The 22,638-nt window shown below is 40.7% G+C and overlaps 1 protein-coding gene across 3 annotated transcripts in view; it reads right to left on the reverse strand.

Annotated features, from left to right (window-relative positions):
• Nucleotides 1–22,638, reverse strand: part of LOC116332107 (pleckstrin homology domain-containing family A member 5-like) — a 206,549-nt gene that overhangs the window by 71,669 nt on the left and 112,242 nt on the right. For all 3 annotated transcript variants that reach the window (XM_039601253.1, XM_039601249.1, XM_031754966.2), the window contains exons 5-6: nucleotides 13,659–13,712; nucleotides 5,191–5,365 (exon numbers count right to left, since the gene is read on the reverse strand). In XM_039601253.1, the coding sequence (XP_039457187.1) occupies nucleotides 5,191–5,365; nucleotides 13,659–13,712 (229 nt within the window). The remainder of the gene's footprint in view (nucleotides 1–5,190; nucleotides 5,366–13,658; nucleotides 13,713–22,638) is intronic.

The following is a 22,638-nucleotide window of genomic DNA, read 5'->3' on the forward strand; positions in this document are numbered from 1 at the left end:
CTTTGCCTTCAGTACAATAGAGATTTCTCCCCAGTACTTCATCTTTTAGATACTGTCTTTTCCAGTACAACCAGTAGGCTTTGGTGGTGGGGCTACAAGTTACTAGATCAGCCCGGGGTGGCTGACCTACCCCTTTCTTGATCCATCCCCACACTGAGATTATGTCTGCATCAGTAACCATTAGCTGTTCTGGGTGCAGGCACTGAACAGACTAATGATGAGTGACTCACTCACCCGGTGGATACTTGGGTTACTCAAGGCATCATTGCTACTGCCAACACGGGGTGGCTGTAGCTCAGGAGGTACACCTATTAGCCAACCTACTAATCGATCCCTGTCTGCTCCAGTCTGCATGCGAAACATCCTTGGACAAGATATTAACCACAAGTTGCTGAATGTGTGTGAATGTCAGATAGACTGCACTAAATACAAAGAACATAAAAAGTGTTTGTGCAAATGTGTAAGAATGAGGCAAGTTGTGTAAGTTGTGCTTTGAGTGCTCAGAGTAGAAAAGCATAATATAAGAACCAGTCCATTTTCTATCTACCACCATCCCCTACGGCAGGGGTGTCAAACTCAAGGCACACTTTAGGTCGCGGGCCAAACAAGATAAATATTTATTGAACACACTAAAACAATGTTTTTTTTAAAACATAAATATGAATAAAAACAGACAGGAATATTATTCCAGATTAAATAAACTTAAAAAAATAAACTTTAAATATTTTGCTCTTCATAAAAATATATCCTGTCAAAATTATGCAAGTTAGAAATATGAACATGCTGCCAAAAACCCCAGAAAAAACAAATGAAAGCATATACAAGGTTCGAGCCGCATGTAGACAGAGCTGGAGCATTGCTTCAGGAGTGGAACTAATAAACTGTGCGGGCCATTCAGTGTCGCACTTTCCTATGAGTGTATCATTACACTGCAGCTCCATCTGAATCTGCACAGGTGCAGTTCAGCAAAGTCCGCTGACTTGGTTCAACATTACTTGGCAACAGGGAAAGTGAGGCAGGTTGCACTGGTGCATTTGTGACAGCTTCACTTGAAATGCCTTCACCGCATCACACATGCCATGAACTGACACATTTACTTGCTGAGCTCAAAAACTCTATTGAGAACTTTTATCCCAACTCAGCCAACAGAAATTGACGGTGATTTAAACTTTTAGCTCAGATAAAATTTACGGTTTGCGTTACGGTGATCATTACATGCTCGATTTTTAGGACTTTACCACACAGCGTTTCCTGGTGTATGATGCAGTGATATGCTGTTAACTCACCGGTACAGTTCTCCTCCTGCATCTTTACTCGCATCCTGCTGACTAGTCCGCTTTTTTCACTGCACAACACCGGCGCTCCATCCAACAGTTTGTCCCAGGGCAGTTTCATCTCGGTTACACTTTGACATACGTTTAAAAAAATGTCTTTTCCTGTCGTTGTCCCGTGCATCGATTTAATGTTCAATATTTCCTCTCCACGGATGAAGATGGCCAGCTGTGCAATGTCCATCATGTCTGTACTTTCATCCACAGTAAGAGAGTAGGCAATAAAGTCTTTGCTTCTTTCACACAACTGTGTTCTTAAATCAGTGGCCATCTCACAAACCCTATCAGCAATCGTATTTCTCCTCAGGCTCACATTTGCCAAAATCTGCGTTTTGTCTGGACACAAGACGTCGCACAGCTTCATCATGCAGCTCTTCAGAGTGGTACTGGGCTGATTTGGCTCCTCTGCTGCAATAAAACTTGCTTTCACAACAGCTTCACTTTGTCATTTTGCTCTGGTGAAAAAAGTCTGCTGAAATGTCAGATTCTTCTTTAGACTTCTACTATCTGTAGTTTCTGCTCTGCATTTAGGTTTTTCATCTTATCCTGACGTTTTGTCTCGCAGTGCCGTTGTTGTGCCAAAAAGTGATTTCCAATGTTTCTGTGTATTTTTTTTTATGGGTAATATCTTTACGTATCTTCGTAAATAGACTTCGGTGAACAGGGTTTAACAAGGGGTTATATATAGAATTAAAAAATGATCTGTTTTTCAAGTATCTTTACAACTCTGTGTTATTGTACTTACATTATAACCAATCCGCTCCTTTATCCCCACTTAAAATATTTTTACTGAACTATTGTAATATTTGCTGCCATTTCTGCTGTCCTCTTGGCCAGCTTACTCTTACAAAAGACATTTTTAATGTTAATGAGATTTTTTTAACTGCATAAATAAAGGTTATATAAAAGTAACTGCCAAAAACTGATTGCGTCTTCTACCTTGTTACACGAATGTTGTTTGTGGCTCAAGATGACTTTATGTCATCCATAAGGGATGCATTTGACATATATTTCACATATTATAGCCCAACAAGTTACTTATAGCAGTTTAAATACGAGCAATCAGTTTTTGGCAAATACCGGAAATCAGTTTTTGGCAGACAATCAGTTTTTGGCACAACACCGTCTTAAATTAAATTCCTTAATTACAGCCACATTAGCTCCACTAATAAGACACACGGGTTTACCAGCATGTCTGTAAACATATATTCAGTCACCCACTGGCGCTGAAAGGCTCTGCTTTCAGAATCAACTTTTCTCTCCACCATTGTGAGCAGCTAGCTTGCAATAACAGAAGTTTGACTTGATTGACGCGGGAATCTTCCCAGTTAGCCTAGCGTTCAGCAAGGAGGCTGCAGCGCTGCATTATGGGATCTGTAGTTTGTATATTATTAGCGCCTCATATCGCCGGGCCATGCATAACAATAATAGTACATCAATATAAAATGATCTCGCGGGCCGGATATAAATGTACGCCGGGCCGGATGTGGCCCGCGGGCCTTGACTTTGACACATGTGCCCTACGGGGAACACTTCAGTCCTGGCATTAGGCAACCATGGGTACTGTCAGAGCCCTCTGCCCCCATTCTACATACCTCCCTCTACTTGCCATTCAAATAAAATTGAACTCAAATGGAGGGGTTATGATGGGATGGTCCACTTCCACTTCTAGGCTGCTGAAGTTGGGATCTGCAACCATACAGTAACATGAAGGACGACAGGATCTCCTGGAGAGGGCATCAGATTTTTGGTGGTTTTGAGCAAGCTGGCCCTTTTGCTCCCTTGGCCTGGTCAACCAGTGGAGGCTGCTATTGTCAGTTCGAACAGTGAATTTACTACTTCTGGTAATACTGTCAGATCTTAGCTGGCTTCTCAGTAGTTTTTTTAACTAGATGACAGTTGCCCGCTTCCCCAGGAGTTTAAGGACTCAAAGTGTCAGTTATGTACTCTTTCTGATAACATATCCCATTCCTAAAAATAAACACTCCTAGGAGAAACTATCACAACTTCAACATAAGACATTTTTTCGATGTTAGGGTTTGTGCAATTCGAAGTAAATTGTGTGAGTAATTTAAATATTCTCCTCCTGAAAGTGAAACACTTACAAAGACATATGCCTGATGACTTAGGGTTAGAACATGTAAGATGTGTATTTTGTAGTCTAACTTCTCTACATCGTGGTTTCAACATGGTGGACACAATGTGTCCCAGTGCACCCCTCGTCTTCTTCTTCTTTGTGTTTATGAATTAAAATGTCGTTAAAATCAAAGAAATAAGGTCAGGCGTTTTTATTTAGACTTTCACACATTTTCTTTTCTGTTATTCTTTCTGTTGCTCTAACTCATTACAGACTACAGATAATGACTTAGGCTACGTCCACACTAGCCCGGATAGATTTGAAAACAGCGTTTTCATCTGAAAACGCTCCGCGTCCACACTAGCATTTTCAGTCGTTTTCACAGAGGTGTGCGTCCACATTGAAACGGATGAAAACGCTTACGTTCCAGTCCTGCGCGTGCGCAAAAGCGGGTGAGAATTAAAGAATTTGAAGAAAAGCCATCTGGAGCACGTACAGACTGATATTCTTTTTTTTTTTTTTTAGGGCAGTCAAAATTGAGAACAATCAAAACAACCGCTGTATATTGCACTCCACTATCTTTGTTTATTTGGTCACATGACTGCGTCACATGACTAAAATATGTCATCGTTTTAGAAAGTCTGCGTTTTTGTGTGTTCACACTGCGACGGGACAGCTGCGTTTTGAAATGTATGCGCTTTCGAGAGAGTTTTCGAAACGCTGCGTTTTTCCTTGAGGAAAGCGCCGTCTCAGTGTGGACGGGAGGCCAAAACTGAGAGAAAACGATGCGTTCTCAAACGAAAACGCATTAGTGGGGACGTAGCCTTAGAGTGGAGTTAAAGTCACTTATTGCATCAAAAAAGCAGAAAATAGACGAGTTACAGCTAAAAGTTTCTGCCTATTTCATTTTCTTCATCGACAGCACAGGTGACCTCCACTGAAATAATTTATTGAATTTACAGCACAAAGAGCATTTCTGCCTCTGCTGATGAGAGTCAGTGTGGCTCACTCACACTGACAAAGGCTACGTTCACACTGCAGGCGAAAGCGCATCAAATCCGACTTCTTTGACCCTATGCGGCCCATATCTGATCATGGTATGACTGTGTGAACGGCACAAATCCGATATTTTCAAATCCGATCTGGGTCACTTTCGTATGTGGTACTGAATCCAATATTTTAGAAAGCGACTGCTGTTTGAACGGTCATGTCGCAGTAAATCAGTTTTTTACGTCACTGACACAAGACAGACGCCAATTATCAGCGCCCGAGAAGACATCACGAACGCTTCCTGGCCATCCAGTGTAGATGTTAGTGAAACTGATGGGAAGACAACGTTGGAGAAACGTGAACACTTTATTTGTACTGTATAATCTGCAGATTCTGACAGAAATCTGACACTATCCTTTGAAGCACCGCTCCTCTAAAACAGCAATAAGGATCATTATTAGGCCATATGTAAATAACACAATAACTTTATAACTTAAAGCAAAATTGGGAAACGAAAAATCCGAAACAAGTCTTTATATTAAGGCCATCAGTCAAACAACACTGTTTGGTCTGGGTCTAAACAGAGCGCGTTGTGTGTGACGTCTTCTTTCGCGCATGCGGGACGCTTTGAGGCTTCACACTAGAGCGCGTTTGCTGTCACATTTTATTTGTAGTGTGAACAAGCAGACAAAAAAAAATTGGATTTGATCAAAAAATCGGAATTGAGCATTAAGACCTGCAGTGTGAACGTAGCCAAAGGTTTTTTGTTATGAGGTTTAGGTAAAGACTAACCCGTGTAGATGAGGTGGAAGTGGTAATGGCAGTAGTGACTGTGGTGGCTGGGCTGCCAGTGAAGGTGCTGTAATCGGAGCCACCCGTGTAGTTTGACGCTTCACTCATGGTACTCATAGGACGCTCCTTCTTGTCACTGCTGCTTCCCTGTTCCGACGAAGACTTGGGAGCCGATCTGCCACAAGGCGAAACACAGAGAGAGACACAGAGGGGGGGATTCAGTCATTTCACCTTAGAAGAATGTACAATACAGGAAGTGCTGTGACCCCTACCTACACTTGCTATATTTTCAATTCAATTTTATTTATACAGTGAAAAATCACAACAACAGTCATCTCAAGGCGCTATAAAACCCCTATGACTACTGTTGCAGGTACTGGGCCTTTGAACTATGCTCTACCAGGATGCCGGCCTGGTTACAAAGTACCTGGTACAGCTACAGGAAATCCCAAAGACTCCCACCTTAATCTGGTATTAAGCCAGATTTTGGACACGCAAACCTACTTAGGAGAGTAAGTAGGCCAAGTTATTGCAGAAGCAGCTATTTTAACAAGTTCGCTGCATTCCTAAATTTCATTTCAGCCCAGTTATCCTGACTTTTTTATTTATTGTTAATCTCTAGTTTTGTTCCTTGGAGTGGAGAAAGTATCTTCTTTATCACAACTGTCTAGGTCCCATTTCTGATACAAAGCTAGTTATTGGCAGGTAGAGGAGAAGGAGACAAAACATTCAAAGGTATTTTTGTGATTCTGAAGCATAGCTGCCGAAAACAAACTACACGAAACTGCAGACACACAGAGAGAGGAGGCAAAGGGAAAGGAAATAAGAAATGTAGAGTTAAGTGACATGCAACAGAGGATAGTAGTGAAAAAGGACAGAAAAATATAGAAATCAATGATTCACATTAATTGTTGTTAGTTTAATAGATTGTTAGGTTAAAAATATTAAAGCAATTGGATTTTTCAAGTTGATGAGAACTAAAGATGACAGAAACGTTGCTTGTCAGAAACAGTCAGTCTCCACAGGACTCCATGGTTGAAGCCAGCCAATCAACTAACAGCACATTTCACCAAGCAGATCCCATCTTCACTCTCTTAATAACACACTTACTTTGTTGTCACAATTAAATAGACAGAGGAGGAGAACGAAGGAAAGGACGAGTGGCTTGAATGAACACAAGAGGAGAGGGAAAATGAAGGTGATGGAAGCAGAGATAAAGAAAACTGGAGTGTGTGCGTGGGTGTGTTCAACTCTCTGTCACCTCTGATATCTGCCTCTACATCCACCCAATTTAAATGGCCAACTTAGCCTGTCAAATTGAACCAGCTCAAAGTTTTTTGCCGCAGTACGGTGGAGGTGCGAAGGTTACTGAGAGGAAAAGAAAGCTCAAGGTCTCTGAGTGCTATCACAGTGCAGCTTTATTTTTGCTGCCAAGGTCGACAGAGCATAAGCAAAGCACATCAACAAAACTCTGTTTTCACACATAAGAACGAAGGAAGTCTCATTCTCAGTGATTCCAGTTTCACAGTGTGCTATTGACCGGACCTCATACCACAGGCTGTACCCAGGGGAATCTACACCAAGTCTGTATGGTTTACCAAAGATACATAAACAGGGTGCATCTTTAAGACCGACTGTCTGCATGATCAACTCGGTCACCTATAACATCTCCAAGTTTCTGGCTTTGATCCTCAACCCGCTGGATGACCCCAATCTCAGCAACAGGACCACTCTCAGCACCAACCAAGTGTGTTTGAACTGTGTCTTAATTCCACCTGTTTCACATACAAGGGTCAGTACTACAGGCAGAAACATGGGTGTGCCATGGGTTCCCCAGTTTCACCCATCGTGGCCAATTTGTACATGGAAGAAGCGGAAAAGAGGGCTTTGCTATCCTATCCTGGAACACCACTGTGACACAGGACACATACAGACACTTCTGGGTTGTGCTTATAAATGTGCTTTACTCAAAACAATGTCTCTTCCCCTTCCTGGCACCAGCCTCTGACACAGCCACTCCGTCACTCCCAGTGTGTGTCCGCTCCTTCTCACTGCCAAAAACATAAGACAGGTCTCCCCCATTAAACAGTCCTGTGCACCTGCTCTCTCCCTGCCTCCGCACCGCCCTGTGAGCTCACTGCGTCACCCCTCCTCTGCAGCAGGTCAAAGACCACGCCCCCGCCACAACCACCAACCAGGTTCAGGTATGTGGATGACACCTGGGTGAAAATCAAATCTCAGGACGTACCACAATTCACGGATCACATTAACTCGGCGGACCGACACATCAAATTCACCAGGAAGGATATGAAAGTGGCAGGTTAGCCTTCTTAGACTGTGACTTCAGCCATTCCCCAACTCTCTGTGAATGGTACTTGTGGTCATTTATCAATCGTCATGAAAGTCTGCAAATTATTGATCATGAAAGTGACCTCACAGCCCACTGTTAATCAGTGTTGCCATTTCAGTCATTATGAAAATGTATGTAAGGTTGGGGAAACCTGCAGTCAGCTGTATGATGAGAGTTCAAAGTTTTTCTTGAGTCTCCTTACAGATTAAAAAAAAGTGCCTAACCCCAGCTTGACCTGGTTTGACCTGAGTCAGATAATTATCCACACGTAATAGCTACCTTGGTTTGTGGCTCACAAACAGCATCAGGAGTTATTTTTTGCACTCTGACACTGCTGAGTGATTGTTCACTACACTGTTGTGATGTTTCAGTATTTCGATTTGCCCAAAAGATAACGTAAGAAGAAGCAATGAAAACATTTTGTTTGCTTTTTGGCAAACACTAAATTATGTTCTTCTCTACATATTTACATTTACATACATCATACATTTTTTTCACAAAGCACAATATTATGATGTATATCAAATTATTGTAATTATTGTTAGAATGTGATTTTTAATCTATAAAGTGTAAGTTGCTGAAATGAGTACCAGAAAAAGTCTCAGTGTGCCCAAATGTGTTCTTCAGCTCAGTCAGGGATCACGGCCTGTGCTCCTAAGCATGCCACCTCAATACTTTAATATGTTGAGATTTAATAGCAATGGCTTAACTTTTAATAAAAAGACCCAGCAAATTAGATATCTGGAATCAATTACTAATGCGTTTGTACTGGAAAAAGAAAAGACCAAAGCAATGATTCTGTTATGGCCTCTTCTCATAATGATGGAATTGAATTAATATGATCAAGGCAACAGTTCAAACCTGAACCGCTTCAGGACACCTACACCAGGAGATGCCGGACTAGAGCAACGCAGATACTGAAGGACCCGTCCCATCCTGGCAACAAACTGTTCCAACTTCTACAATCTGGTAGAAGGCTCCGCATCATCCGGGCAAGGACAGAGAGACTCAAGAGGAGCTTCTATCCTCAAGCCATCCGGGCCCTAAACCAACCCCCTCCCCACACACACACACCCGCCCTCTCACATCATCTATAATTGACTGAGACTCTCCTCCAGACACTCAATTCCTTTAACTTTCAATTCAATTCAATTCAATTTTATTTATATAGCGCCAAATCACAACAAAAGTCGCCTCAAGGCGCTTTAAATATGTTTATATTGTCCATTCTGTAAAATAGTCAGATGTCTATTCATATTAATGTACAGAATTCACCTGCTTGCTGCTACTACTGCACATTCACCCAATGTGTGTGTATGTATATATATATATATATATATATATTTATTTATGTATAATGTTATTCCTCTACCCCCCCCCCTTTTTTTGCACATGTCGAGGAGCGCGTTAGGATACATTTCACTGTGTGTTATACTTGTATAACTATGCATGTGACAAATAAATAACCTTGAACCTTGAACCTTGAACCTTGAACAGAACTGGCCTGCAGAGCCAAGAAAAGAGCTTCCACACAATGTTTTAAAAAGAAGCAACAATAATGAAACCCTACGGGGTGCACGTGGCAGCCAAGCAAAGTCATTATGCAACCATTAAAAAGTTTCCCAGGCTTCCAACTACGAGCTGTCTAAGGACACAGCAGTCGACACGTACAGTCAACCTATCTGTGCACAGCTGAAGAGAACCTGCTCGACCAAATTTACACAGATAGTCAAGTACTCTTTTTGTACCAAAGGCAGAGCTGTGACATTACTGCTTAATTGTAATATCAAACTGCTTGGTGGAAGCTCATAATAAGCCAAAACACCACCTTCATCTGGGGGCAGGTTATAATACTCCAAACCTGACTTGGACTTGACTAGCACACTCAGAGGTTTGGGCAAAGACGTGACACGTGGACGAGGCCAACACCAGGATGAATTTGCAAGAATTTTGGGGAGGATGAAGCTCCTTAATCTCAAGCTCTTCTATCCTTTTATAACATGGTAGTTAACAAAAAACAAAAAACAGACATAAAGAAAGATAATAATGTTTTGGCTGATAGCTCATTTTGAAAAATGTACTATTTCAGTAGAAAACTGCACCACCTATAACGGGCACGTAACAGGGGCAGGTTCACTGTATAACAAACAAAAGAGTTTCCTGAACTTCAGCAAGAAGAATGTGTGCGTTTCCACAGAATCACAGTCCACACAATCGCTGAAAGCAAATAAGAATTTTACAATGTATTAAATATTATACAGCATTATTTACTATAACTTTAACTTTCTCAGCTGTAGGAGACACAAATCATAACAAATATTTGTGTGTTAGCAGTGCATTGTGGTTGGTCAGCAGATTCATGCAGGGTCTGAAATAAAGTCAATATCTGCATGAGGCAGAAACAGGAGAAAAAGATTTCTCAGAGGATTTGAAAGAAAGCTGGAGAGAAAAACAAAGCCAGATGATGGACATGCATCAGTGTGGGTTACTCTTCAGGCTTTCTGAGAGCAGTGGAAAGAGCCAGTGAACATAAATGTGAAGAGATTACTTTTTGTGTCAGCATAGTTGACTTTAACCAGTTAGATTGCCCTAAATTTAAAGACCAAAGGAGATGGATTAACTGCTGTGTTATTGGGAAGATTAACAAGGTCGCACAGCTTTGTGCTTTCTAATTGGCTGCTTTGACAGCCTGTTAGAGTTAACTTCTGTTTAGCTGCACGTCTGCTGACTCTAGTTTTAACTCCCTAAGGCACGACCTGTCCTGCTCCATTTTGCAGGCAATTTGTTTGTATGAAGAATTTTTTAAAGGCTTTTATGGGCACACGTTTCACAAATCCTTTTTTTTTAATCGTTTTTATCTTTTTTATGTTTTTTTTAATCTTTTTTCCTTGTAAATCCAAAACTATGCTGTTTCTTTGTTAGAACGAAGGTACCAATGTCTGAGAGTTGGTCAGAACTACAGCCAATTATCTGCCACAGAAGGCAGACTGTGGAACACTTTGAAGGATTTACACACTGTAGAAAGATGAAAGTGACTTATAATAACTACACAGTATTAAGCATTAGCAAGGCATTAGTTAGTTAGTCTTCCATAGTACATCATTTATAAACATAAATATAAATGGTTTAGTCTTGCTTATAAGCTCACATAGAAATTGTTAAAAATTACATAAAAATATAAAATATTAGTATTTTATAATATTAGTATTATAATATTAATAAGATTATGATATAAAATAATATATAGATAATATTTATATTATATAAATACACTGAAAAACTTATGACAGTCGAACAGTTTTGTCATTAAACATGTTATAAGTAAAGTATTCCATCAAGTAAAAGTTATTTAGGAACTGTTTATCATTTAAAAAGTCAAAGTAAATGATAAACAGTGTATCTAAATGTATACAGATTATGAAATGAGATACTTATTTATAAATGTGTTAATGCGAGTTTTCTAAATACTTATTTCTTACAAAGTTACAAAGCTTTGACCAATGAAAGGTCTGCAGGACACTGAGACGCAATAAGTCTCAGTTTGCAAAAAGAGATACATAACCTACAGATACTTATTACAAGACTCATGATGTGCAGATTGTAATAAAGGATGCAACATAAGACAGTTAACGTATGCAGGATACTAAAATGCACCAGAGGGGAAGTTTGTAAAAGGGTTTAAGGCAGGAGGAGATGCTCGTAGCAGCCGGAGCCACAGGGTAACTGGTTTGTGATTGGGACTAATCCTCGTTTCTTTTCCCTGCTATGATCCCTGGGAGCTGCCACCACAGATGGTGGCCCGGGCTTAGAGCACTTCAATACATAAAGGGCTCCACCACTTCCTGCGGGGGGGTATTTTCTAGGGCTGGGCCATATTATACCGTTCACGGTAATAACAGTACAATGTTAGGCAACGATAAGAAAATGAAATATCATGATAGAATATGAGTAAAACGCGCATGTGCAGTGCCTTTGCTTTCATACGCACATGGCCGAAAAAGCACGGTGGCAACGGAGAATGAACCAGAATTGGTTTGTAAAAAAAATGCCACTTCAGTGATGTGGAACTGGTTTGGTGTTTGTCTGTCAGATACACAACAAAGCACATTTTTTTTTGTAGAACATGCAAGCAGGCCGTCGTTATTGCCGAGCACTAAGGTGCTCGTAAATCTGGAAGTAATCTGGGTCCTAAACTCCGTCCGCTTCAGGTCCCAAAGTCAAACAAACACTGCGGCATCACTGAGAGTTAAAAACTGTTTCATCTTTAATAAAATGATCAGCATTGCTGGTCTACCAGGTGTAACTATGAAGTTTAACATCCAGACATCCATGAAAACAGAATTTATTACATTTAACAGAGTTAGAAGTTAGCAGGAAGTTAGCTCGCTAGCTTCCACCTAAACATGATATAGCATGTTCTGACTGAGAGATTTCTGAAAACATTCAAACGTACAGCTCTGCTATGACTTCCAACATAAATGAAGACAGAAAACTAAACAGCAGTGACGTTTGTAGGGTTACTGAAGTTGGGCTAGCTGGTATATAATGATGTGCTATGTGATCGCTAGCGACACAGCTATGTTAGCATAGCATAAACACATTTGCACAGTGAAGCTGGAGGATGAACGCTAACTTTTTTCCACTCGATAAAAGTTAACGTGAGGGTTCCCGATGGTTAGGGACAAATGCAATCGCATGGCAGGATGCTGTAAACGGACCAAACTTCAGTCAGGAGAACAACTGAGATAATCCATCCACAAAATGAGGTTAGTCATTAATATACTGCAACAACATGGGAATCGAGCAGCTGTGATAGAATACAGCATTAATGAATCAATGGTACAGAAGTGGAGGAAGCAACAAGAATGAGTTGAATCAAGTTTGATTTATCTGACTGTTTTGTTTCGCTTAATGTGCCTTATAATCCCGTGCACCTTATGGTCTGAGAAATACGTATTTGACTTTTTTATTTGGCACACTGCAGTTTAATGTTGCAAAGCACCTCTTTTTAACTTCAGATGGATATTATACATGGTTATGCTCAGGATATGTCAGCCCATTTCTACTGGAAATGCCTTTTGGTTAAACTTTCAACAAGGAATTTGCATTTGCACTGTTAAATTTTTAAATAGCTTTAATGCACATGAAAAAAACAGCTGCTTGTTTAAGTGAAAATAAATGGATGGGGTTTTTTGCGCAAGTAAAGTTGAGAGACAAAATACAACTCCACATCAATTATATCGTCAGTTATATCGTTATCGCAAATTTTCAAATATATATCGTGATAAATATTTTTGGCCATATTGCCCTGCTCTAGTATTTTCTTTATTTAAACAAGCTTTTGTATTTAAGTAAATATTTGAATTCAGAGTCTAGTGTTTTTTGATTTTCTTCTTTGGTGTTTAGTTGATTAACAAACTGGACTGTACTGGTTTGTGACTGTGTTGTGTTGAGGCATAGTGGTCTGATCAGCCGTTATATAAACCCTTGTTGGTTTGTCGAGTCCACATTTTGTTTGCCTGAGTTTAGTTTTCAGAGCTCGACATTTATCCTTTTTGTAAATATCACTTTTCTGGTTAAATAAAGGAAAACCCTCTTTTAATATTTATGGGACTCCTCCTGCTTTTCCCCTCGGTCCATCACACAAACCACAAAATAACCCATGATGAAGGCTATCCCAAACAATAGTGCTTCACAAACAAAGAATCCATCATGTTAAGAGTTTAGGATGTATTTAGTTTGTTCCTAAAGTTTGGCTGTCCTCTGGTTTGTAGTCAGTCAGCTAGCGTTAGATTTAACACTAACAAATATAAGCTAGCATCAAAGTAAAGAAAGCTACAATTCATATTTAAAATCCAAATTCAGTTTATTACAACAAAAAATGATACATTAACTATTTAATTTTGCGCTCCTGTGAAATAAAATTATTTGCTGGTGATATAGCATAGTTTACTGTGTAATTTCAACACCTCCCCCCAGGAACGTGCTGAGCATAGCCTAAGCTGTTATTGAGCTTTTAAAGTCTGCTCTGAAGTAGCAGCAAAAGGTTTTAAAGCAACAAGGCTGAAAGAGAAGCTGAAGCCAAAGCAACTCGTCCACTGACATGAGGGATCATTACCTGGTGACAGCCTCTACAGGTTTCTCAGGGTGGACAAACTTTCCACAATTCACACTACAAACAGAACAGGAAGGGAGACAGAATCAGATTAAATTAAAGCAGTGACTCAAAAAAGAAACCCAATTATGCAAATGACAAAAATAACATTGATGGTAAAAAAAACAAACTAACAGGAATATTTAATAGTTATAGTCAAATAAACAAACAAACAAATAAATAAAAGATATCTGTTCTCCAGAACATCAGATTTTTCTGACATGACTTTGATCAGTCCCACATTCATTCACAGCTTCCTGTTAGCCCCACACACCCTGATTCTTTCAGATTCTCATCATGCCTTTTATATCGTTTGTACAATGAAACAAGTGAATAGTTATGGACAGACACAGACAGAGAAACTAAAAAGACAAATATATGTCAAACAGGGTCAGAGCTTAAAAACTCATCTAAACTCGTTAGGATGATGAAAATGTGAAACAATTAGCAAAACATCAGAGAAATGACCAGAAAAAGATGTGAGTGGGCTGAACATGTGACAAGACAGGTGAAAACTCGAGGCACTGATAAAAGCAAGAACTGCAGAGGTGTGTGGTACATCCTAATGAGAATTATTATGTTGCTATGATTTTGAATTAAAAAAAAAAAAAAAAAAAAAAAAAAACAGTATTAAGTGAAGCACATAGATTAGCATCAGTAATGACCTAAAAGAGGGAAGAGCAGCCTCCCTGATAAGGGGCACAGATGGAGGCAGGGCAGAGGAAGTGACCTTTGTAACAGAGAATTATAAAAAGGAGAGACAGAAAGAGAGAAAGGGACTCAGACCAGATCAACTCTGATGACCATGCTTCCCTTGGAGGCGCGCTGTACACTGTGTGGTATGAAGCCTCTCGCCACCAGGCGATTACAGCCTTCTGGTGCCCTGACTGCTACAGATATCAGTTTGGAGCACGTGCTACTATCTTTTGTTGGAGGGATGATACACCCAGGAGTTGCTTTTTCTGAATTGTGGTTGAATGCCAGGGTGATCTGGACTTTAACTACTGCAGGTACCCTGACTGCACCTGAAACCACAGCATGCAAGAGACGGATAAGACCATGTGTATTATTGGGCCACGGATTCCTGTTTCCAAGGAGATGGAGCGGACATGCAGCAGCATTGGAGACCAGAGATGGAGGAGAAGGTCAGGGAAATGCCACCACCCTGGGACTTTGCTAAGAACCCCTGCAGCAAAGCAGGATGAGCCGGGGGACATGGCACTGAGTCTGAGCTCATGCTCCTTAACACCATAGATGTCTCGATTTTGTGTCTGCAGACGTGATCCAACTTTGACCTTTCATATGGATGGGAATGCAGGAACACATCATTATACATGATTCTGAATAAAGGAAATGGTAATAGTTAAACACTGGCTCATGTGTGTGCAGGGCAGGGAGTTGAATAACTGAATAAAAAGTTGTTTTGTGTAAACTGTGTAAAATGTGAGATTTAAAGAGAAATAGTAAAAGTGTGAATTCCTCCATATTTGAATGGATTGTGTTAAAATCAATGCTCATATGAACGTGACAAAGAGACTGAATGAACTAAAACGACATAAAATAAATAAAACATGAAGTAAAGTAGATCCATGTGTCAATGTTCAAATGTGATGACATTTCTGTTAAGAGTGAGAAAGAAAGTTTTTTTTAAATTTAAACGCCGTTTTAAAATCAAGTATGTGTGAAAAAGAATGACAGGGTGTGGCTGCACATGACTTTATGTAAGAAACGTTATTGGATGTCTAGACAGTTAGAGAAGAGGGGGGTGGGGGCTAAGCACTTGGCAGAGACATTATTGGTCAACATGTTCTCACTCCCAAAGCGTAACATTTTACGCTAGGTGACAAATCGTCAATATATTACACTCGGGGCACCCAACACGTCCCTAGATTACGAGATCGGGAAAATGAGAACCATTTGGAATGAATCTACACATGTACGTTCGTTTTACTTAAATCGTTTTGGAAAAGACTATCTAACGTCATTACAGTGCTGGTTAAGGTTAAGGATAAGGTTATGGGCTGGAATATGTGGCACTGTCACTTGGTGTTCGCTCTCTCTGCGCTAGAGTATCACTTCCTGTTCCTGCTCAAACACAGTGGTGTTTTTGACTAGCTTATCTGCTTAGCAATTTAATTAAAAACTTTTTTTAGATACCTTCTTTTTTTCATCGTATAATCTTCACGTGCTTCATCCAAAGCACACTGTTTGTGTACTCACAACCTCATTTATAGCCAAAGTATTCACTCACTGTGTCTTTACTGTTTCGCTAGCTTAGCTTAGCTTGTAGCCAACTCGCTAGCAGCATGGCCTCTTCACTTGTCCCTCCTGCACTCTCCTGCTCATTGTGTCAGATGTTCAGCAATAGTGATACTTGTAACAAATGTAGCATATGAGGACTTCTCCTGGACCCTTCACACAGACACTGCTATCAGGAAAGCTCGCCAGCGGCTTTACTTCCTGAGGAGGCTGAGGAAGTTTGGCATGAACGCCAGCATCATCTCTAATTTCTACAGGTGTGCAATTGAGAGTTTGCTGACGAGCTGCATCACAGTTTGGTACGGAAGCTGCTCTGCCAGCAGCCGTAAATCACTACAGAGGATGGTGAAGGCAGCAGAGCACATCACTGGCACGAGGCTTCCTGCCATTCAGGACATTTATCTCCAGCGATGCCTCCGTAAAGCACACAGCATCATCAAGGACCACAGCCACCCAACACATCAGCTCTTCTCCTTGCTACCATCTGGCAGACGTTACAGGAGTCTGTCTGCTCGCACTACAAGACTTAAAAACAGTTTCTACCATCAAGCCATACGACACCTCAACCACATCACTTAAACACACACAGCACAGGACGCACTCAGAAGCTACCCTGCAGCTTCACAAGTACTCTGTTTAATCTGCACTGGTCACTTCACTTTATTGTTATTGATATTTATATTTAAAAAGTGCAATACTGTAATTTTCTGCTGGTCATTCCTGTGCAATATCCCATCTGCCCTCCCGTCATATTTCTTTTCAAGATTTTCTTATTTAATCACTAGTGTACATATATTTATATTTATAGATACATATATATTTAGTCATCTTTTCTCTTTTACCATGTCTCTCTAATATTTTGCTCTTTACTATTTTTCTATTTTTTATTTTATTTTATTATTATATTATATTTTATTATATTTTCTCCTACTGTATCATGCTGCTGAGTGACCGCTGCTCGTCAAACACATTTCATTGCAATGTTGACCCTGTGCTAACTTGCATATGACAACTAAAACTGAAAGCTGAAACTGATATTTGCAGCTCTGGAGGCCAGGATTACTGAATTGGAGACTCGGCTTCGCACCCTTCATTCACCCGTAGCTAGCCAGGCCCCTGTAGCTGGTGCAGCCGAAGATAGCATAGGCCCCGCTAGCTGTTCCCCGGCAGACCCCAAGCAGCTGGGGAAAGAGGGCGGCTGGGTGATGGTGAGGAGGAAGCATAGTCTTAAACAGAAGCCCCAGGTACACCACCAACCTGTTCATGTGTCTAACCGTTTTTCCCCACTCTGCGACGCACCTGCCGGGGGTCAAACTCTGGTAATTGGTGATTCTGTTCTCAGACATGTGAAGCTAGAGACACCGACAACCATAGTCAATTGTCTTCCAGGGGCCAGAGCAGGCGACATTGAAGGAAATTTAAAACTGCTGGCTAAGGGTAAACGTAAATACAGTAAGATCATAATTCACGTCGGCAGTAATGACACCCGGTTACGCCAATCGGAGGTCACTAAAATCAATATTGAATCGGTGTGTAACTTTGCCAACACAATGTGGGACTCTGTAGTTTTCTCTGGTCCCCTCCCCAATCAGACCAGGAGTGACATGTTTAGCCGCATGTTCTCCTTAAATTGCTGGCTGTCTGAGTGGTGTCCCAGAAATGATGTGGGCTTCATAGATAATTGGCAAACCTTCTGGAGGAAACCTGGTCTTGTTAGGAGAGACGGCATCCATCCCACTTTGGATGGAGCAGCTCTCATTTCTAGAAATATGGACCAATTTATTAACCCCCAAAATATGACTATCCAGAGTTGGGACCAGGAAGCAGAGTTGCAGTCTTACACGCCTCTCTGCAGCTTCTCTCCTCCTGCTACCCCCAAAAACCCATCTCCATTGAGACTGTGTCAGCTCCCAAACAGACAAAAACAAACTAAAACCAGCAATAAACAACTTAAACATAAAAATCACAAAGAAAGAACAATACAGTATCCACATCTGAACCAAAGAGTAAAACAGTGAAATGTGGATTATTAAATATTAGGTCTCTCTCCTCCAAGTCTCTGTTAGTACATGACTTAATAATTGACCAACAAATCGATTTACTCTGCCTTACAGAAACCTGGTTGCAGCAGGATGAGTATGTTAGTTTAAATGAATCAACACCCCGAGTCATTCTAACTACCAGAAACCTCGAAGCACAGGCCGAGGGGCGGTGTGGCAGCAATTTTCACACCAGCCTATTAATTAACGAAAGACCAAGACAGACTTTTAATTCATTTGAAAGCCTGATGCTTAGCCTCGTCCACCCCAGCTGTAAAACTCAGAAACCAGTCTTACTTGTTATCATCTATCGTCCACCTGGGCCTTACACAGAGTTTCTCTCTGATTTCTCAGACTTTTATCTGATTTAGTGCTCAGCTCAGATAAAATAATTATTGTGGGTGATTTTAACATCCATGTAGATGCTAAAATGACAGCCTCAACATGGCATTTAATCTGTTATTAGACTCAATTGGCTTCTCTCAAAATGTAAAAGAACCCACCCACCACTTTAATCACACTCTAGATCTTGTTTTAACATATGGCATAGAAACTGAACATTTAACAGTGTTTCCTGAAAACCCTCTGCTGTCTGATCATTTCCTGATAACATTTACAATAATTGATTACACAGCAATGGAGAGTAGACTTTATCACAGTAGATGTCTTTCTGAAAGTGCTGTAACTAAGTTTAAGAATATAATCCACCCACTGTTATCATCTTCAATGCCCTGTACCAACATAGAGCAGAGCAGCTATCTGAACGCTACTCCAACAGAGGTCGATTATCTTGTTAATAATTTTACCTCCTCACTACGTACGACTCTGGATACTGTAGCTCCTGTGAAAACTAAGGTCTCAAATCAGAAGTACCTGACTCCGTGGTATAATTCTCAAACACGTAGCCTAAAGCAGATAACTCGTAAGCTGGAGAGGAAATGGCGTGTCACAAATTTAGAGGATCATCATTTAGCCTGGAGAAATAGTTTGCTGCTTTATAAGAAAGCCCTCTGCAAAGCCAGAACATCTTACTATTCGTCACTGATTGAAGAAAATAAGAACAACCCCAGGTTTCTCTTCAGCACTGTAGCCAGGCTGACAAACAGTCAGAGCTCTACTGAGCCAACAATCCCTTTAATGTTAACTAGTAATGACTTCATGAACTTCTTCACAAATAAAATTCTTATCATTAGAGAAAAAATTACCAATAATCATCCCACAGATGTAATATTATCTACAGCTACTTTTAGTACCATTGATGTTAAGTTAGACTCTTTTTCTCCAATTGATCTTTCTGAGTTAACTTCAATAATTAATTCCTCCAAACCATCAACGTGTCTTTTAGACCCCATTCCTACAAAACTGCTCAAAGAAGTCCTGCCATTAATTAATTCTTCGATCTTAAATATGATCAACCTATCTCTAATAATCGGCTATGTACCACAGGCCTTCAAGCTGGCTGTAGTTAAACCTTTACTTAAAAAGCATCTCTAGACCCAGCTGTCTTAGCTAATTATAGGCCAATCTCCAACCTTCCTTTCATATCAAACATCCTTGAAAGAGTAGTTGTCAAACAGCTAACAGATCATCTGCAGAGGAATGGCTTATTTGAAGAGTTTCAGTCAGGTTTCAGAGCTCATCACAGCACAGAAACAGCTTTAGTGAAGGTTACAAATGATCTTCTTATGGCCTCTGACAGTGGACTCATCTCTGTGCTTGTCCTGCTAGACCTCAGTGCTGCGTTTGATACTGTCGATCATAATATCCTATTAGCGCGATTAGAACATGCTGTAGGTATTACAGGTACTGTACTGCAGTGGTTTGTATCATATCTATCTAATAGACTCCAATTTGTGCATGTAAATGGAGAGTCCTCTTCACACACTAAGGTCAATTATGGTGTTCCACAGGGTTCAGTGCTAGGACCAATTCTGTTTACATTATACATGCTTCCCTTAGGCAGCATCATTAGAAGACATAGCATAAATTTTCACTGCTATGCTGATGACACGCAGCTCTATCTGTCCATGAAGCCAGGTAACACACACCAATTAGTTAAACTGCAGGAATGTCTTAAAGACATAAAGACCTGGATGGCCGCTAACTTTCTGCTTCTTAATTCAGATCAAACTGAGGTTATTGTACTCGGCCCTGAAAATCTTAGAAATATGGTATCTAAGCAGATTCTTACTCTGGATGGCATTACCTTGGCCTCCAGTAACACTGTGAGGAACCTTGAGTCATTTTTGACCAGGACATGTCCTTCAATGCACATATTAAACAAATATGTAAGACTGCTTTCTTCCATTTGTGCAACATCTCTAAAATTAGAAATATCCTGTCTCAGAGTGATGCTGAAAAACTAGTTCATGCATTCATTACTTCCAGGCTGGACTACTGTAATTCATTATTATCAGGATGTCCTAAAAACTCCCTGAAAAGCCTTCAGCTGATCCAAAATGCTGCAGCAAGGGTACTGACAGGGACTAGAAAGAGAGAGCAGATTTCTCCTGTTTTGGCTTCCCTTCATTGGCTTCCTGTTAAATCCAGAATTGAATTCAAAATCCTGCTCCTCACATACAAGGTCTTAAATAATCAGGCCCCATCTTATCTTAATGACCTTGTAGTACCATATCACCCTATTAGAGCACTTCGCTCTCACACTGCAGGCCTACTTGTTGTTCCTAGAGTATTTAAAAGTAGAATGGGAGGCAGAGCCTTCAGTTTTCAGGCCCCTCTTCTGTGGAACCAGCTTCCAGTTTGGATTCAGGAGACAGACACTATCTCTACTTTCAAGATTAGGCTTCAAACTTTCCTTTTTGCTAAAGCATATAGTTAGGGCTGGACCAGGTGACCCTGAATCCTCCCTTAGTTATGCTGCAATAGACGTAGGCTGCCGGGGATTCCCATGATGCATTGAGTTTTTCCTTTCCAGTCACCTTTCTCACTCACTATGTGTTAATAGACCTCTCTGCATTGAATCATATCTGTTATTAATCTCTGTCTCTCTTCCACAGCATGTCTTTATCCTGTCTTCCTTCTCTCACCCCAACCAATCACAGCAGATGGCCCCGCCCCTCCCTGACTCTTAAGGCCCCTAAAATTAACCCAGGTACTAACAAGTGCACCAATCTAGGGGAGAGCTGCTGCCATGTGGCTTATAGAGGCTGGGCCTGCAAAGGGTAGACCTTCGGACAATTTTGCAGCAGTCAGAACTGGGAGACTCCCTCACCCACGTAGGCTCCATCTGAGCTCTGCATTGCCTTCTGGGTAATTCTCTGTCTTGGTCTTTTGTTGATTGATAAGTTGCACTTTTCTGTTGTGCTGTTGTGTCTGGTCACTTTGCACACTTGCACTTCATGTTTTGATTGTTGTACGTAGCATGATGGTGTTGGAGGAACGCTGTCTCACTTCACTGTGTGCTGCACAGGGTGGGAATGACTTGGAGAGGAAAATTGCTGCCTCAGCTCTTATTCTTGGTGAACTTGCTCCTCCATCTCTGCCTCTCCCTGTCTCTCACATGCCAGTTTGCATACTCTCACACATACATGTGTGACACAAGTACACTTACACGTTCCTACTCTTTACACATCCTGCACTTTTTGTGTCTCAGCAATCAATCAACTCCACTTCCAAAAACTTCCATTACAGAGGTTATATTTTCTCATTCATCACACTGATTGGATTTATTCTTGATTATATTTGATTAGAATTATTCATGATTAATTATTAGCAGAATCACACATAGATAAACGTTGCTGTTGTCAAGGAGCTCATCTCGACCCGAGAGCCGAACTAAACATCCAGCCTTTTATGGCTGAGGTAACACAGAGTGTTTGGCAAAGTGCACAAAAGGAATATTAGATCCACAAAAGCCAGAAGTCATAACTGTACAGGTCACATCAGCAAACTTACTTGGACTGAACTTAAAAGGAGGAATATTTTACTTTCACCACCACCACCACCACCACCATCATCATCATCAGTGCGCAACAAGGTGAAAGTCTCATTAGCAGTTTAACACCTTTCGTTCCCTCTTACTTTCTTACCTCCGCTGTTTTCAGCATGTTTAAAAATACAAATTCCGTGCACCTAATTAACATAACTTTACATAACACACACACACACACACACACACACACTCTCTCTCTCTCTCTCTTCAGTACTCCTCAACTGCTACCTTGACTGAGGAGATAATTGGAAAGGGAAAAGAAGATAGTGAGAAAAGGAGCGAGATCCTGCCACAGTGAACTTAGAAGTAACGTATATAACTATTTATGTGTGTGTGTGTGTGTGTGTGTGTGTGTGTGTGTGTGTGTGTGTGTCAGCTGCACAAGAACAAATGAAAAAGCTATTCTGACAACTCTAATGGAGGCGGAGCTTGTGACTGCAGGAAGTCTTTTTCATTTGCTCCATCCCTAAATTTAATTTCAGCCCAGTTATCCTGATTTTTTTATTGTTAATCTCTAGCTTTGTTCCTTGGAGAGGAGAAAGTCACTTCTTTATTACGACCGTCTATGTTGCTATTTTATGTTTCTGAAGCAAAGCTGGCAAAAACAACCTAAACAGAATTGCACACACGCGGGCAACAGCAACAGCAAAGGAAATCAGACATGTGGATTTAAGTGACATGCAACAGATGATAG

This window comes from Oreochromis aureus, linkage group 17 (assembly GCF_013358895.1).
Source record: "Oreochromis aureus strain Israel breed Guangdong linkage group 17, ZZ_aureus, whole genome shotgun sequence".
Taxonomy (NCBI): domain Eukaryota; kingdom Metazoa; phylum Chordata; class Actinopteri; order Cichliformes; family Cichlidae; genus Oreochromis; species Oreochromis aureus.